The sequence below is a fragment of the Geotrypetes seraphini genome, chromosome 3 (assembly GCF_902459505.1).
Source record: "Geotrypetes seraphini chromosome 3, aGeoSer1.1, whole genome shotgun sequence".
Taxonomy (NCBI): Eukaryota; Metazoa; Chordata; class Amphibia; order Gymnophiona; family Dermophiidae; genus Geotrypetes; species Geotrypetes seraphini.
The window spans coordinates 274,758,003-274,775,931 of NC_047086.1; the positions used below are offsets into that span (position 1 = coordinate 274,758,003).

Consider the following 17,929-nt stretch of genomic DNA (forward strand, 5'->3'; position numbering starts at 1 on the left):
GAAACAACCCTCTTATAAGCCTGTACATCCTTCTGCTTAATCCAAAGTGGCACCATTTGAAGAGGATAAAGAAGCTTTGGTAGGAGGACCATTTTGATAGGGGCAATACGCCCAAGAAATGATAGAGGAGACTCCATCCATCTCTTGCAGAGGGCTCGGATAGCGTCCATTTTATCCAGCAGGTTCTTCCGCTAAACCACCCCAGGATCTGCGTGCAAATAAACCCCCAAATACTTAAGCATACCCTTGGACCACTGCAATGGAAAGGAGGGATCCTTCCACAGAGCGCTAGGAGGGTTGACTGCCAAAGCTTCAGATTTATCAAAGTTAATCCGCAGCCCGGAGAATGCACCAAATTGCCAAATAAGCCCTATTAACTAGGGAATTCCCGCGGCCGCATCCCCACAAAAGATGAGCATATTGTCCACAAACAAGTTAAGTTTAAATTCCTGGGACCCCATACGGATAACCCGCAAGGTTCGGTGCTGACGAAGTTTTGCCCCTATAGGCTTCAAGGCCAAAAAAAATAACATAGGAGTGCCTCTCTCTAAAGTGAAAGAGGAAGTGAGCTCCCCATTCACCAAAATCTGGGCAGTAGGGTGGTCATATAAGGAGCCAGAAAACTCCCCATAATGCCCAATTGGGGCAAAATCCAAAAAAGGTAATCCCACAGCACTTTATGAAACGCTTTTTCAGCGTCCAGACTAACTATTAGGGCGTTCTGCTTGCCAGGATACTCCCCCCCCCCCCCCCCCCCCCACGATTCTGAAATACTGATAGTGCACGCAGGACATTAGCAGATGAATACCTGCCCGGCACAAAGCCAGCCTGGTCCGGGTGGACCAGTCGGGGCAAACCCCTGCCCAGACGAGCAGCCATGATGGCAGCAAACAGATTGATGTCTTGATTGAGCAATGAAATGGGCCGGTAGGACCCCCAACTGATTTTCCGCCCTGCCCGGTTTCGGTAGAAATGCAATATGCGCATGGATAAGCCTATGCAGAGGTAACCCCCCATGACAAAGGGCCACATACAGGGCTTGAAAAGGGCCTACCACCTGAGCCCCCAGCAGCTTGTAATATTCAGGACCCAGCCCGTCAGGCCCAGGTGCTTTAGCCAACATCAAGGCCTTAATAGTTTTCTGAACTTCCAGCCCCTACACAGGAGCGTTCAGCACCTCCCGTTGTTCCTGCCCCAGAGTTGGAAGCTGAAGATCCCTAAAGAAAGCAGTCCTCTGTTCAGTGTAACAAGTCCCTCGATCATACAAAGCCTGATAAAAGTCAATGAAGCTCTGTTGTATACCTGCCAAGGTCGTCACCTCCCTCCTATTAGATGCTCTAATTTTAGGAATAAGTTGCTTTTGAGCCCGTGCAGTAACCAAGGAGGCCAACAATTTACCTGCCTTGTTTCCCCACCGATGTAGGCGGTATTTGTACATCCGAATATCCCTAAGGGCTCTGTCTGCCAGTAACTCATTAATTTGCCTTCGTAAAGATAAGTAATGGGCCCGATTAGTAGTAGCACCAGTTTTATGGAGATCCCTCCACACTGTGCCCAGACGCTGTGCCAAGTCCAACAGTGCCTTATCCTGAGTTTTCTGTTTTCTAACAGTATACTCAAGGATTTTACCCCGTAAGACAGCTTTACTGGCCTCCCAAAACACCACCTCTGAAACATCAGAAACAGGGTTTTCGGCTATAAAAGAATCCCACTGCTACTCAAGGAAAGCACGAAACTCGGCATCCTCGTACGTGGGATTCATACGCCAACCAGTTTGCGACCGCCGGGACCCCTGCGATTCAATCAGCTCCATCCAGATCAAGTGATGATCAGACAGGACACTGTCTTCGATCTTCACCTGGGATACTCCCAACAGAAGGGAAGGGGCCACCAATAGATAGTCCAGGCGACTATGTACATTATGGACTAGGGAGTGAAAAGTGAAGTCAGATTCACCAGGATGGAGCGTACGCCACAGATCAACTAATCCCAGCTGTCACATGACAAAGTTTGCCCCCTTTCTACCTAGGCTTGGGAGGCGTACAATCAATGAGGGGGTCAGCAGTAATATTAAAATCCCCACCCAATACCAGCTGATATTCAGGGAAGGGCGTGAGAGCAGCCACAAGTACAGAGAAAAATCTATGAGAGTATACATTAGGAGCATAAAAGGAGTAAAAGACATATTTTTTCCCCTAAAAGACCCCAGCCCAAATCACATAGCGGCCTTCAGGGTCCTGAATCACTTTATGTAAAGTACAAGAATGCTTTTTGTGGAAGAGGATAGCTGCGCCTCGTTGTCTACTATTGTATGAAGCATATGCCACCTCACCCACTCAGTCCCTCTTCAGTTTGGCATGCTCGGAGACATTAAAGTGAGTCTCTTGTAGGAGCAGGACATCCACATGCAGTTTCTTACAATACTGAAGCATGTTACTACGTTTAACAGGAGAGTGCAGCCCATCAATGTTGAAGCTAGCAATCTTAACAGCACCCATGAGGAAATCCTAAGCAACAGACAAATACAAAATGTAACAGCCTATGTGGGGCATCAGCGTCGGCCTCCCAGCCAAACCAACGCTCCACCCACCTATAATGCGAAACATAACCGAGCAGAATCCCAGGACGCACCTCTCCCACTCTCCCCATCCCACCCCAAAGTCCCCAAATCCACCCCTCTGCCCCCCCACTGGTGCTTCCCCCGGTTACCCCCCACAACTCAAACATTCCCCATCCATCCAAAGCCCACACATACACTAAAAGCCCCAAAACAACCACCTGCCACATAACACACCCACACACGATCACTCACGCTTCCCCCCCCCCCCACCAAACCCCCAACTATAGCTACCATACCATAAACCAGGCCAAAAACCAATGTCCAGGTAAACACATAGAACAAGTAAAGAGTTAGAAAGGGTGAAAAGCCACCATCAGCATCAGGGCTGCAAAGCGCAGAGTTCCACACGGGGCAAGGCCCAGTGCCATGCGCCCAAAGAACAGTGTAGGCCTCGTCACAGGCCTCTCATGTTGCCAAGGATTCAGGGAAGATCGGCGTCAGACAAGGCACAGAAACAACAGGGCTCAGGTCTCCCCAAAGCAGGTTATAGCAAAGTCAAGGAGAGAGTCTAAAAACTCCCCTCAAACCCCGTGTAGAAAAAGAAATCCACCAAACTTATGCAAAGTCAGGATCGCCCTAATCTGAGAGGCAAAGATTCAATATCAGGAGCCCAACAGCAGTCTCACTGCGCCGGCAGCCACTCAACGAACCGCATCAGCTCTTCCACGGTGGTAAGTGTAAGAGTCTGGTTTTCGTGAGTCAACCTCACCTTTGAGGGATAGAGAAAGGAAAAACGAATCCCCCGCGTGACCAGCTGCGAGGAATACGGTGTGAAAGCTCTGCGCTGTTTGGCCACTTTGATAGAAAAATCTTGGAACAGCATAATCTTGGCCCCTTCATAGGTCAGTTTTAGATTTCTTGAACAAATCCAAAAGACGCATAGTTGTGGAATCTGGCCAACATAGGTCTCGGGCGGCCATTACCGGGACCCTCCCGGCACTGCCCCACGCGATGAACACGCTCCACTACCACAGGACCAACTCTCTCGATAGCCATCTCTCCACCACTTGAATAAGCTCGGAATCCCACATGCTTTCCGGGAGCCCTATGATCCGGAGATTCTTCCTTCGGGCCCTGTTTTGCTGATCCTCGACCCGTTCGAGGAGCTGGCAAATGTGGGATTCCAAGGAGTCAAGTCGGCCATCTGCGACCACAGCGTGGTCTTCTTGGGCCAATACGTGCTCGTCCACTCTCTGGATTTGTGCTGCGTGTCCAGCCAGGGCGTCCTTAAGGTCGTACATCGAGACGTGAAGCTTGGCAAGCTTATCGTCAAGCAATTGGGATAGGTGCCGCATGGACACTTGCAGCACCTCGTCTGGGGAGTGGTCCACAGGTGCTTCTGTTTGAGTCCTCGCCATCTTGGTCGTCTGGGCCACACTGCTCTTTGGCGCCTTGAAAGCTCTGGTCGGCATCCCACGCGTCGCCAGAGTGGAAACGGCACCACACGGGTCCCAGAAATTTACCCTCGTGGTGTAAGACCCAGAAAGCTGTTTATTATAAAATTCCCTGGCTAAGAACCGAGATAAAGAGTTTCATGGGGGAGTTAAAGCGGAGCTCCGTGCTCAGATGTCTGTTCAGGTACCAGCCATCACGTGACCCCCCCCCCCCCCCCCCGGAGCTTTTGACTCTTAATTGTATGTTTCTGCAGGGTAGAACACCACGCACAGGATTCGACACGGTGTTTCAGGCCAAGGCACTGTAAGCACCAACTATGTGGGTCATTGACAGAAATTTGACATTGGCACCTGCAACACTTTTTAAACCTAGTCAGCGGCTGGGACATTGACGGAAAAACCACGTTAGCCAAATTTAATTCCAGAAGAGTATCTGACAATCAATACCACAGCTACTTACCATAATGAGTGGTATCCAGGGACAGCAGGCAGATATTCTCACATGTGGGTGATGTCATCCACAGAGCCCCAATGCAGACAGCCTGACAAGGAATCTTGTTTGAAGAACTCTAGAAAGTTTGAGACTGCCACACCGTGCAAGCTGAGGACACACTGTGCAATCTCGTGTGACAAGCAAGGAGCTGTTTCCTCTGCCGCGATTCTGCCTCTGATGTCAGAGGAGGGGCGGGACCACAGCAGAGGGAAGACAGCTCCGGAGGCCGATGGCAGCCTGCAAAGATCGCTAGCACTGGCGATCCTCTCTGCAGGCTGCTCCGCTGCTGAAATTAGGTAAATGGAAGAGCGGGAGGCCAGGGGGGAACACGCAGGCCTTCGGGGGTGGGGGGGTGCAGGCCTCCAGGGGAGTGGTGCAGGCCTTCAATGGGGGGACAGGCCTTCAAGGGGTGGTGGGACAGGTCTTCGGGGGGGAGGGGGGCAGGCCTTCAGAGGTGGAATGCAGGCTTTCAGGGGGAACGGTGCAAGCCTTCAGGGGGGCAGGCCTTGGGGAGGACAGGCCTTCAGGGGTGGGGGCCCTGATGTAGAAGTATTGTTTATTCAGTTTTTTGATTAAACGCTTTTTCGATACTACAAAGCGTTGTACAAGGTATAAAATAACATTTAAACAAAAATATAACAATTAAAACATACTTTTCTATGAAAACTGCAAGACTGACAACAATACATACTAGGTAATTATGGACCAACAGGCCATAGACACAAATAGGGAAGGGGGGGAAATACAATTGATGTAGAAAATGTGAGGAACATATAAGGTAAACACAAAAGTACACGGAGGGAGGGAGGGAAAGGGGGGTTCAAAGAAACATGCATATGCCGGACCGGGGGGGGGAGAGAAATAATGGGTCTAAAAACAGAGGAGAGGGAGAGAGATGGTTGACAATGGGATTTAGGGAGAGAAAAAACAGAAAGGGAACGAAGTTGGACACAATGGATGGTGGGTATAGAGGGGGGGTATAGAGATACTGGATAGGAGGGTAGTTGGAAGAGAAAGGGAGAGATGGTGGACCCTTGGGTGGTGGGGAAGGAGGGAGACATGCTGGATGAAAGGGTAGTTGAGAAAAGGTGGATCTGGGGATGGAGAGGATGAATGGACCATTCAGGTCCATTCAGGTCCATTCAGGAGAGGATGAATGGACCATCTGCCGTCATCTACTATGTTACTATGTTACTGTGCCAGACCTCCAGTGGAGGGAAACGGAAGTGGAGGACAGTGGTGGAAAATGGATGGTTAGCACTGAGAAAGAAGAAAACGACAAATGGGCAGGAGACCCTGGCAAGCGAGTTATCAGAAGACAACCAGAGCCTAGGACCAAAATTATTTGAATAATGATCAGACAACAAAAGGTAGAAAAAATAATTTTATTTTCTGTTTTGTGATTACAATATGTCAGATTTGAAATGTGTATCCTGCCAGAGCTGGTGTTAGACCGTGAACGTGAGCTAGGATTTAACAGAGAGAAGAAGTCTTTTTTGTTTGTTTATTTTGTTTACACCACTGCGCCACTGTGGGTAGGAAGGGGGTGAAGAGGCTATAAAAAAGGTGAAGAGGCTATAAAATAAACCCACCAGGATGTTTGAAAAAAAACACCCAATTGGGCAGGAAAATCGAATTGAAAAATCTTTTTTTTCCTGAATCGGGCAGCACTACTCTGAAGTGCCAGCCTGTCAGCTCATTTACACAGCAGCTGAATGGAGGAAAGGATTTTCTGCCTTAGAATAACTCCAAAATGACCAGACTTGAAGATCTTCGGACTGTCAGTCGGATGGACACAGACTATAAACTCCACCTCCACTGATCCTCTCCACGTGACCAGGGTGGTAAACGCAGCCTGCTTCTGAAACCCAGGGGATTTCCACTCAGGACGCATACAGCCTGCGCTTAAACCCCTGACAAGGTCAGATGGCAAGCAAACTCCCAGGGGAATGGACGCCGAGGTGGCAAACAGCAGGCTGGCTCCACAGATCTGCCAAAGTTTCTCTGTGAAGCAGTAGTCCTTTCCTCCAACAGAAGATCACCGGAAAGGGGTCTCAAGACACTGAAGCCACGAAAAATAACAAACTAAGTGAAAAAAAAAAAAAAAGAAGCAGAGCAAATCTAAAAGACTTCTGCATGGATTCCTTGCAAAAACTGAAACTGCAGATGGCTCCAGCTCTCACTCTAATGGGGAGGAGCACATTCTTAGAAAAGTGTTTGGATTTCTCCAACTCCCAGATTATAGGAAGGGATTGAACACATAATGTATGGAATCCGGAAGGGACATAACAGAACACCTTTTAATTGATGCTAATTGGGAATTATTAAAAGTTACATGCGCAACTCAAAATGCACAATTCTATAAAAAGTATGCACCAGTCACAGTACACACACCTGAAATGGGGACATGGTTAGAGGCAGATCGAGAGAATTAAGTTACACACAAGTTTACAGAATATGCACCAATGTGCACATAACTTAGGCGCACATATTTAGGCCAAGAAATCCTGGCCTAAATAGGTACACCTAAAAATTATCACACATAAGCAGCGTTAAGCGTTAATCTATAACTTACACATAACTTTTATAGAACTGCATTTAACAACGTACTAGTCGGTTCCAATTTTTTAGGTATGATGGACCTGTGGTTATATTTAAATCGATTTTATTAGGAACACATTGACAGAAATAACTGCAAAACTAACAATATTGAAGATAAATATCCAGTCTCTCCCAAAAGAATAGCCATCTTGCAATGAATATATGATATGTATAAAAGTATAGACATTGCTTAAACAGCTTCCTACTGTTACCATAACATAATGTATTATCAACTAATACCCTCCCCCAACACACTATGGGTTATAAGAGAATGACCAGAAGAAATGCATTCTAAACCATCCACTATCTGGTTTTGGAGAAATAAATTCCACCTCTTAATGGTTTGGGAATCTATGTCAGCTCATTTCTCTAGAAGCCGGAGTAAAGTCTTTTTGTCAGTTTGGTCCCCTTATCTAGCTACTCTATCCCCCACTGCAAGGAGTCAAATTATAAATAGACTGCAGAAGCCAGCAGTACCTTTGTTGCCTGATGTTAATCCTTGAGAGAGTGGGCTGGTGGGGTGGGAGGGAGGGGTTGACTGGTTGTGGGGTGCTTTCTTGTTGGCCGAGTCTGGGTTGAAGAACCAACACCTGGACTCATGGGCCCGGATTCTGTATAGGACACCTGGGAGGGGCGACCTATACAGAATCGGGCCTACACTAACCCCGATTCTGTAACCGGCGTCCATGTCACAGACGCCGGTTACAGAATCGGGTTAGAGTAGACGCGATAGGTATAGCGGCCGCAGCCGCCTGTCCCCCACCCACCCCCGATTGCCAGCAGGAGGGTGCCCAACCCCTCCTGCTGGAGGACACCCCCCCCTCCAGACCCCCCTGCGCTAACACCCCCTCACCGCGCTAACACTCCCGGATGACCCCCCTAACCTTCCCCCCAAAACTAACTTCCCCCCTCAAACTAACCTCTTAATTGTTGGCTGGCCGGCTGGGTCTTGCTGCCGTCCAGCCAGCAGGCCCGCCTCGTCGAAATGAGGCGGGCCTCCCCCTCCCATCCCCGGCCTTGGCCAATCAGGCCTTAGGCCTAGCGGGAATGAGCCGGGAAGGAGCAGACCCGCCTCATTTCGACAAGGCGGGCCTGCCGGCTGGATGGCAACAAGACTCGTTCGGCCGACTAACAATTAGAGGTTAGTTGGGGGGAGGTTAGTTTGGGGGGAGGTTAGGGGTGTTATCTGGGAGTGTTAGCGCGGCTGGGTGGGGGGGCGTTAGCATTGGGGGTCCGGAGGGGGGGCGTTCTCCGGCAGGAGGTGTTGGGTACCCTCCTGCCGGCGATCGGAGGTGTCGGGTAGGCGGTGTTCCGGCAGGAGGGGTTGGGCAACCTCCTGCCGGCGATTGTGGTGGGGGGACTGGTGGCCGCTATACTTATCGCTATACTTATCACTTGCCGCAATAAGTATAGCGGCTGTGTCTACTTACAATGTAGGCCAGCATTTTGCTGGCCTACATTGTAAGCATCTCTTCCTCTACTAGGGGTCATGTAGGGCCGCCTAAATTCGCCCAAGGCCCTTAGGTGAGCTTAGACAGTCTTGCGGGCCTCCCTAGGCTCCCGGAGGTACCTTCAATATAGGCGGCCTGCCTGGGGAGCATTTTTTAAAAAATGTGGATCCCGAATGGCTGATTAGATAGCTGTAGGACGCCTACAGCTGCCTAAAATCGGGACGCATTTTGCAGAATCAGGGCCATGTTTTGCCTGTGTTGTACTTCTTGACGTTTTAGTTTCATTGTTATTGTAAAACAAATTTTGTATCGGTATATGTTCTTGACTTGCTCTCTTGAATAAATCGTTTTAAATAAGAGAATGACCAATGATGTATATATGCTAATATTGACAGAGCTAGTTTTACAGGACATATTTGTCTATGCAGTGATGTCATGAGTATGGCTCAGTATAATGAAAGCCTCTCTTTTCCACAAACAATTTTCCCCCTCCTTTACAAAGCCTCACTAGCATTTTTAGTGCTGGCCACAGCAGTAAGAACTCCAGCGCTCATAGAATTCCTATAACCTTCAGAGGTCTTACCACCATGGCAAGCACTAAAAATGCTAGCATGGCTTTGTAAAGAAGGGCCTTTATTTGTTAATGATCTCTTCAAAAGTATTTTTGGGAAGCAAATAGTTTGAAATGTTAGTCCTGTTGGTATGATTGAGGAATTTTCATGTTGTTGACTAGTATGTTCTCCTCTTAAATAATCCTCTGGTTATCTAGAGATGCTTAATCCAATGCCATGTTCACTAATATTTCTTACCTTCGAATTGGCTGTATCAAAAATGGTTTCCACTAGCAAGATGTCAACACCACCATCTAGAAGACCTCTGGCTTGCTCCCCATAAGTATTCACAAGTTCATCGAATGCTATGAAACATAATGGATTCCTTAGGATCTTTCAGATACTTAACAGCATTAAAGTAATTAAGTGCTTCACTCACAAGGTGTATTACTATTAATCATTTTAAATATGTTTTGATCTTTTTCCTGAGATCTCTTCCAATCCTAGTAATTGTTCCAGAGCTAACTGAGGCTTAAGCCAGATCTTCTAAAAACTGGAAAAGTGTGTATCTAGAAATGGGGGAAGTAGGTAATAATACTAAAGTACTATCATGCTACATATGAGCTCAGTCAATTTCTCACTCAATGGCTACCAAATAACTGATAATTAATCAATATCAACGTATTCAATAAGCATAAATGGTTTAGCTCATGTAGCCTTCTGAGGATCCATGACAAAAAATAAGTTTATTTAAAGGAACTTATTATATGTATTTTCTATACATATGAGCTCAGAACATACCTTTGTGATTCACACATTCATAATGGGGCCTAGACCAAAGCAGTGGTTCTCAACCCAATCCTCAGAAGCATTCCAACTTGTTTGGTTTTCAATAGGGCTGCATTTCAATTACAGTATAAGTTTTAATTACAATTAACTAACTGATTAAAAAATTTTAAATACAATAATTCAAACAATTAAAAGTATTTTTAATTTATTTATTTCCCAGTGCAGCTCCTTGTGACTCTGGGCAAATCACTTAACTCTCCATTTCTCTAGATACAAAACAAGTACAATATCTAAACTTTAATTGTAACCAATAAAAGGCAATATATCAAATTCGATCCCTCTTCCCTAAAGAACTGATAATCTTCCTCCCTCTCACCTCCAGATCCAACATCTCTCCCTTTCCCCCTGCTCCACTTCCATCAGGTCCATTCTTTCTTTCCTAGGGTCCATTCTCTCTATCTCTTCTCCCTCCCGTTGTCTAGCACCTCTCCTGTATCCCCTTCTGTCCAAATGTACAACAATACAAATTTGGTGGTATGCAGCACTTCATTCTTCTTGTTGCTGCTGGCGCTCACTGCCTCAGTCACAGCACACATTCCTCCCCAACCTAAGGTTCAGTATCTGTCACCCCCTCTCAATTTTCCCCCGTCAGTATTTCTTTTTGTGTTCAATATGTTTATTAAATTTTTGTCAGATAATAAAATGACAATAACAATGGTAAAAAACAGCAGGATACAGAACCGTGTTTTGCAAAATACATATAAATCATCACAGGAAAGACTCTAAAAGTAAAACATAAAAGAGAAGCAGGCAGAACAAAATATCATAACAGACCTTCATATATCTATTATAGAAGCCCATGTCTTATCAAAGGCAGACATTGAATTGGATTTCTCAGCAGCAACTTTTTCAAATTTGCCATACAGGCACACAAGATTCCACCAATAAGTTACAGTTAGAGATGCAGAATCCTTCCAGTTCGATAGAATTGATTTATGCGCTATTTGTAATAAACTGTACAGTAATCTAGTTTGATATTTATCCAGAGTATCAGGCAATGCATGAACACCAAATATCACCACTGCATATGAGATGGGAGATTTGATTGGTAAGTAATCACAAATAATTGCCCATATTTGAGACCAAAACATGTGCACATTAGGACAGTAATAAAACATGTGGGCAAAAGTGCCGACCTCTAATGTGCAAGACCAACATTTATTAGAATGTTTAACATCAATCAGAGAAAGCTTATGAGGGGTCCAATAGGCCCGGTGTAAGAGAAAGAACATCTGCTGAGCCATGGCCGAAGCCTTAAGAGAATTACGCATGGAGCACCATATCAATTTCCAGGTGGCAGGTGTAAAAGATAAGTGTATAGAATCTTCCCAAGATTTGCACAGTGATAAGCATGGCACAAATTTATGATCCCGAAGAGTGTGATACCATGCCGATGCTTCCTTTCTTGCACCACTATATTTCAAGCACCACTGAAGTATAGATGGAGTCTGTAGTGACAATGGGTGGGCTTTAAGATAAAGTGATAAACAATGGTGAAGTTGTAGCCAGCGGTAGTTATACGTGACAGGCAAGTGGTATATTTTGGCAATACAAGAAAAGGACATAAGCGTAGTATTCTCCATCACATGAGCGAAAGACCAAATATCCTTTTTTAACCATGACTTCCATTCTATATGTTGTCCTTGAATCTTAACTTGTGGGTTGTTCCATATGGATGCCAACACTGTCGAGTTCCAAGTCAAGTCCGCACAAGCATCAATAGATCTTATAGCAGCACCAGTAGAAGCCAAAATGATGTTATCTTTTGTAGTTCGGGAAGGAGTCATAAAGGAAACATGTTTTAGATATTGTGATGAAAGAAGGTGCAACTCAAAAGAGAGCCAAGGAGGTGGACACTCATGCATAGTTGGAAGCAACCATTTCGATCCCTGACGAGCTAGAAAAGCTAGGTGGTATTCACGATAACTTGGAAAGTTCACACCTCCATATTCCTTAGCAGCCTTTAACTTTTTCAAAGCAATACGAGGTGGTTTGTGCTGCCATAAGAAAGCGACTAATATAGATTCCAATTTAGTATATATCTTGTGGTCCAATAAGAAAGGAATCATGGATAGAATGTAGTTGAGCTTAGGAGTCAAAATCATCTTGATGGTATAAAGACGTCCCCACCATGACAGTTTGAGGGGAGACCATCGGTCCGACATGGAAGTAGCAATCTGCAACAACAATTCCGCGTTGTATATCCCAGAGTCTTCCAATGAGCATCCAAAGAAAACACCTAAATATTTCAATTTCCGTGTAGGCGGTTGTAAATGTAGCCCCTGTAAGGACCCTAAATCCACTAAGTTGTTTAGAGGCAAGATTTCAGTCTTGGAGATGTTTAATTTATAGCCAGAGATACAGGAATATTTTTCCAGAAGAAGAAAAGCAGTTTGCAGCGAAGCCGGGTCAATGTATAATAGCACGTCGTCAGCGTATGCAGACAATTTCACTTGAAAGTCACCTATGCTGAATCCCTGGATGGACGTAGTCGATCTAATGGCAATGAGTAGTGGTTCGAGAGCAAGATTAAACAGAAAAGGTGATAATGGACACCCTTGTCTTGTCCCACGAGTAGGGTGAAAAGGAGCTGAACATGAGTCATTTATACGGATAGAGGTGGTAGGACAGGTGTATAAGACTTTCACCATGGTAATAAATATTTCAGGGCATCCAAACCACTTAAGTACCGCAAAGACAAAGGGCCATTCCACGCGATCAAACGCCTTCTCGGCATCCAAGGCAACAGCAACGAGAGGCTTATTTGATCTTTGAGCTTGATGAATAATATGAGCAAACATTCTAGTGTTGTCCGAAGATAGCCGGCCACACATAAAACCGCTTTGATCAGGGTGGATAATAGCAGGAAGTACAGATTGTAATCTGGTGGCTAGCATTTTAGCAAAAATCTTTGCATCAGTGTTGATCAGGGATAAGGGTCGATAATTCTTGACATTAAGTGGATTCTTGTCTGGTTTTAGTAAAACAATAATACTCGCTTCTGTAAATGTTCCTTGGACTTGACCCGATTCAATGAAGTAAAGATAAAGTTGTAGTAGAATGGGAAGAAGTAGATCCTTAAAAGCTAGATAAAATTCAATTGTGAGACCATCAGGTCCAGGCGCTTTCTTTCTTGCCATGGATAACAATGCTTCAGATAGATGATCAATCGTTATTGGGGTAGCAAGGTTAGCAGATTGTACTTCAGTAAGAGTGACATGAGGCAAGGCGTCCAAAAAAGGACCAATGGATGAAATATCAGGTGCATCTGATGAGTACAACGTGGTATAGAATTGATGAAATTGTAGGCAGATATCAGTATTATCAAGCCACATGACGCCAGCATCATCTTGTATAGCTGGAATCATGGTTTTTTCCGATTTTATTTTAACATATTCCGCAAGTTGGTGGCCACACTTATTTATATTCGCATAATAGTATGCCGATTTCATGAAAACTTCTTTAGCAGCGGAAGAGCTGAGTAGCAAATTATATTCAAATCTTAAAGCCCTCAAAGAATTCAGGCAAGATGTATCATTAGGATTAGCCTTATGTATATCTTCTGCAGATTTCAGTCTTTGTAAGAGAGTGGCTTCACATTTCAGGATTTCTTTCCTTTTGGTGGCAGAATAGGAGATTATCATCCCCCTGATATAAGCTTTGAAGCAATCCCAGGTAGTAGGCCAACTAGTGATTTCCGGAGGATTTAATTCAAAGAATTCAGTGATGTATTTCCGCATTACTGACATGAAATTGTCATCAGATAATAAGCAGGAGTTGAAGCGCCATACTTTCCTACCAACCTTAGCGCCCACATTGGTAAAGGTCAAAAAAATTGGAGCATGGTCAGAAACAGCTATATCTCCAATGGTAGCTGATTCAACCTTAGCCATCAGGTTGTAGCTGAGTAAAAAATAGTCGATACGTGAATATGAGGCATGTGGTGCTGAGTAGAAAGTGTAATCTAGATCTTCAGTGTGTAAGGTTCTCCAGGGGTCTCCCAGTTTCAGATGTTCCAACATTTCCTGGAGTTTGAACCAAGATCTTGATTTGCGGTAGGGAACAGAAGATTTCCTATCTAATAAGGGGTTCAAAATTAGGTTAAAATCACCCCCTAAAATGTAATGTGAACCACAGGTAGAAGCAGTTAAGTTCATGATGTCATCAAAAAAGGATGGAAGGTCCATGTTTGGTGCGTAAATATTGATTAAACTGATCGGCAAATCATTAACTTGGATATTCACTGCTAGCCATCTCCCGTAATTGTCATTAGTATGAGAGGTGATAGATATATCAGATCGTCTGCGTATAAAGGTGAGCACCCCTCCTTTTTTCTGTACTGCAGCAGAGAATAACACCGGATAAAAGCCCTTTAACACCATTTTAGCAGACACTGTTATGGAAAGATGCGACTCTTGAAGTAGGATGATATCTGGAGTAAAGCTTTCAACATATCTCAGTATCTTAACTCGTTTTAACGGGTTATTAAGACCTTTAACATTAAAAGATAAGCAAGTTATGGACATATGAAAATTTGAAATAATTCAAAAGATATATGAAGGGAGATGCATGGAACATTTGAAGGCAGATACATATAGTTATAGCATCCAAGGCAATAAACCTGTGATAATAAAGAAATAATGCATGGCACAGACTGCATCAGCATAAGGAGTTAGCAAAGAACAAAACAAGCTAACAAGAACTATGGGTAAGTGAGTGGCACTGATAGACCAGTAAACCAAACAGCTACAAAGAACAACATTATGCAAAGTAAGTAAGTTAAACATCACTAATATGCAGAACCTAAAGAAAGCATGTCAAAATATGCATATATAGAGGAGACCATGGACTAGTCATGTATTCAAATTCATGTCTTATCAATTGTAGAGGGTTGAACAGATTCAAGGAACTCCGCCAGAGCAGCAGGGTCACTATAGTCGGTGGTTTTGTTGTTGTATGTGACCCTCATACGAGCTGGAAAAAGAACACCATACTTGGCACCAATGTCTTTAAGTTTAGGACGGTATGCCAGAAATTGTTTACGCCGTTTAGCTGTCTCTTTGGCTAGATCAGGCACAAACAGTAATTTGGTACCTTCAAAAGTGATCGGACCATGGAGCTTAGCATGCTGCATAATAAGCATGGTCTGGCTGTGTCTCAGCATTGTCACTACAATCGGTCTAGGAAACTTGGAAGATTGAGACCGCTGGTGAGGTACCCGAAAAGCATTATCAAACTCCAATTTTTTATCTTCAGAGAGTTTAAGAACCTGTGGTAGTAGGGCTCCCAGAAAATCCACCAGATCGCAAGCTTCTCTCCCCTCAGCCAGCCCAAGCAGTCGAAAACCATTACGACGGGCCTTGTTGTCAGCATCTTCTAGTGCACGCTCCAGCGTGGCAACACGTGCTGATTGGCGCCGCAAGATTTTCAGCGATTCATCCGTCGCCGTAGCTCTTGTTTCTAGGCTGTCGATGCGGGAGAGAGCTTTGGAGAATTCACCGTTTAGGTTAGTAAGATCAGTCTTTATGTCAGCAATATCAGTTTTAGTTTCAGTTAGAAGTTCACGAATGCCACGGAGTTCAACCATGATGGCGGACAGATCTTCCTCCGACTTTCCGGCCAAAATTTTGTGCGGAGAGGCGGGCTCAGCATTTTTGCGTTTGCCGGGTTTTGAAGCTGACATGATTAGATCTTGGAATCGCTAAAAATGTATCCCGTCAAAAACGGAAAAAATGATGTTTATCGAGGCACAAGCGCGAAGTTCTCTGGAGCGGGTTCACTCGGCTACCATCCGTGCACGCGCCCACTAGCGCCCCCCCCCCGTCAGTATTTCTTAAAGGTGGTCTTCTATTGGTCCCCAGAAGTGAAAGTGCTGCACATGCTGCCTGTGGCCTACTCCTAAGCATGGAGAGAAAAGAAGTGAGAAAAAACAAAACTTACAAAAGCCCACATAAAAGTTTTTAATATGCAAACAATATCCAGAAGATAAAATCTATCAAGATAGCACAGTTACTTACCGTAACAGGTGTTATCCAGGGACAGCAGGCAGCTATTCTCACATATGGGTGACGTCATCCGACGAAGCCCCGATGCGGACGCCTCACAAGCAGACCTGCTTGAAGAAACTAGAAGTTTCGAGTTGCCCGCACCGCGCATGCACGAGTGCCTTCCCGCCCAGCATAGGGCACGTCTCCTCAGTTCAGATAGCTAACAGAGAAGCCAACCAGGGGAGGTGGGTGGGTTGTGACAATAGCTGCCTGCTGTCCCTGGATAACACCTGTTACGGTAAGTAACTGTGCTTTATCTCAGGACAAGCAGGCAGGTATTCTCACATATGGGTGACCTCCAAGCTAACCAAAATGGGATGATGGGAGTGTTGGCAACCTTTTTTGCAGCCTCTTTTTACTGCTTCCTTGAGACGCTTTACTTTTTGCAGCAATCCTCGGCAAACACAATATACAGGCACTTTGTTACTTATCTTCATTTTTTTATGGTATGTCCCAACTTTTTTCACCATGGACCCCTGACGAAGGTTTGTCCGAAACACGGGTCCCTTGATTGGTAAAAGGGTTTTATTTTACTTATTTGCATTTTAATTTTGGTACAATAAATTTTTGCCTGCATTTTGTACACAGTCTGCAGTTTTGTTTGTTTCTCCTGCTTGTTTTTTTCTGCAGACAAAGTTGGACTTTCTCCTTTGTTTTGTTGCCCTGGGTTACCATAAAGATACATTTTGTCAGTACATGGGGTGCAGGTGGGTTACAATAAAGATACATTATGTCAGTACATGAGATTCAAGGTGGAAAGTATAATTAGTTTCGGGCCTTGGAATTAGGGAGCGAGGTGGAAGGGTCATGGCGAGGAAGAGTTGGGTATGGGAATTTAGAATTTGTTAAAAAGTCAAGTTTTCAGGGATTTCCTAAAGTCTGCCTATGTAGTGGCCTCAAGTTTGGGCTTTCCAAGCCATGTGTTCAGCCTAGCTGCCTGGAATGATAACATTCTATCTAGAAACTTTTTGTATTGGTAAGATTTCAAGGAGGAGTAATTAAATAGGTTTGTTCTGCGAGTGCTCTTGTTGGACTCGTTGGGGGAGAACTGGGAGATTAGGTAAGCTGGAAGAATCCCAAAGACAGCTTTGTAGCAAAAACAAGCAAACTTGAAGAGGACTCTGGATTCTGCGGGTAACCAGTGGAGTTTCTGGTAATACGGGGAAATGTGTTCCCATTTTTTAAAACCGTGGATTAGTCGGATCGTGGTGTTCTGAATTAATCTCAGCTTGTTGAGGTTCTTTTTATAAGCTCCTAGGTATATGATGTTACAGTAATCTAGGGTGCTTAAGATGGATGATTGTATTAGTAAATGGAAGGACTTTTCATCAAATAATTTTTTAATAGTGCAAAGTTTCCAGAGGACCGAAATACATTTTTTAAACAGTAGGTTTGTGTGGTTTTCCAGGGTTAGGTGTTTGTCAAGTGTTACCCCCAGAATCTTTATGGTTTGGTCAATTTTGTATTCTCGGCTCTGTAAGTGAATTGAATTTTCTTTTATCTTTTCGTTGTGTGATGCCAGGAAGAATTTGGTTTTTTCTGTGTTGAGTTTCACAGTATATATATCACAGTAATGATGTATTTTATTATCTCTCATGTAATTTACAAACTTAAAAAAGGGAGGTGAAAGGGCCTCATAAGTGGAATAGCCTAGGGCCTCTTTTCATCTAAATCTGGCCCTGGCTGTGACTTTACTGTGAAGGGGTAATCCAGCCTGGGCATAGCAGAATGAGATACAAGCCGCCATCCAGTTGGAGATGGTACGCTTAGAAATAGGGCGTCCCAATTTATATGGATCGAAGGAGACAAAAAGTTGAGGAGCAGATCTTTGTGGTTTGGTGCATTCCAAGTAGAAGGCCAAAGAGTATGAAGAGCTGATTCTCCAGGGTGAGAATGAGGCTTTGGAAAAAACACTGGAAGAAC

At 44.7% G+C, this 17,929-nt stretch overlaps 1 protein-coding gene across 4 annotated transcripts in view; it reads right to left on the reverse strand.

Annotated features, from left to right (window-relative positions):
- Window positions 1-17,929, reverse strand: part of MTR (5-methyltetrahydrofolate-homocysteine methyltransferase) — an 819,135-nt gene that overhangs the window by 667,107 nt on the left and 134,099 nt on the right. For all 4 annotated transcript variants that reach the window (XM_033935789.1, XM_033935788.1, XM_033935790.1 and 1 more), the window contains exon 6: window positions 9,369-9,475. In XM_033935789.1, the coding sequence (XP_033791680.1) occupies window positions 9,369-9,475 (107 nt within the window). The remainder of the gene's footprint in view (window positions 1-9,368; window positions 9,476-17,929) is intronic.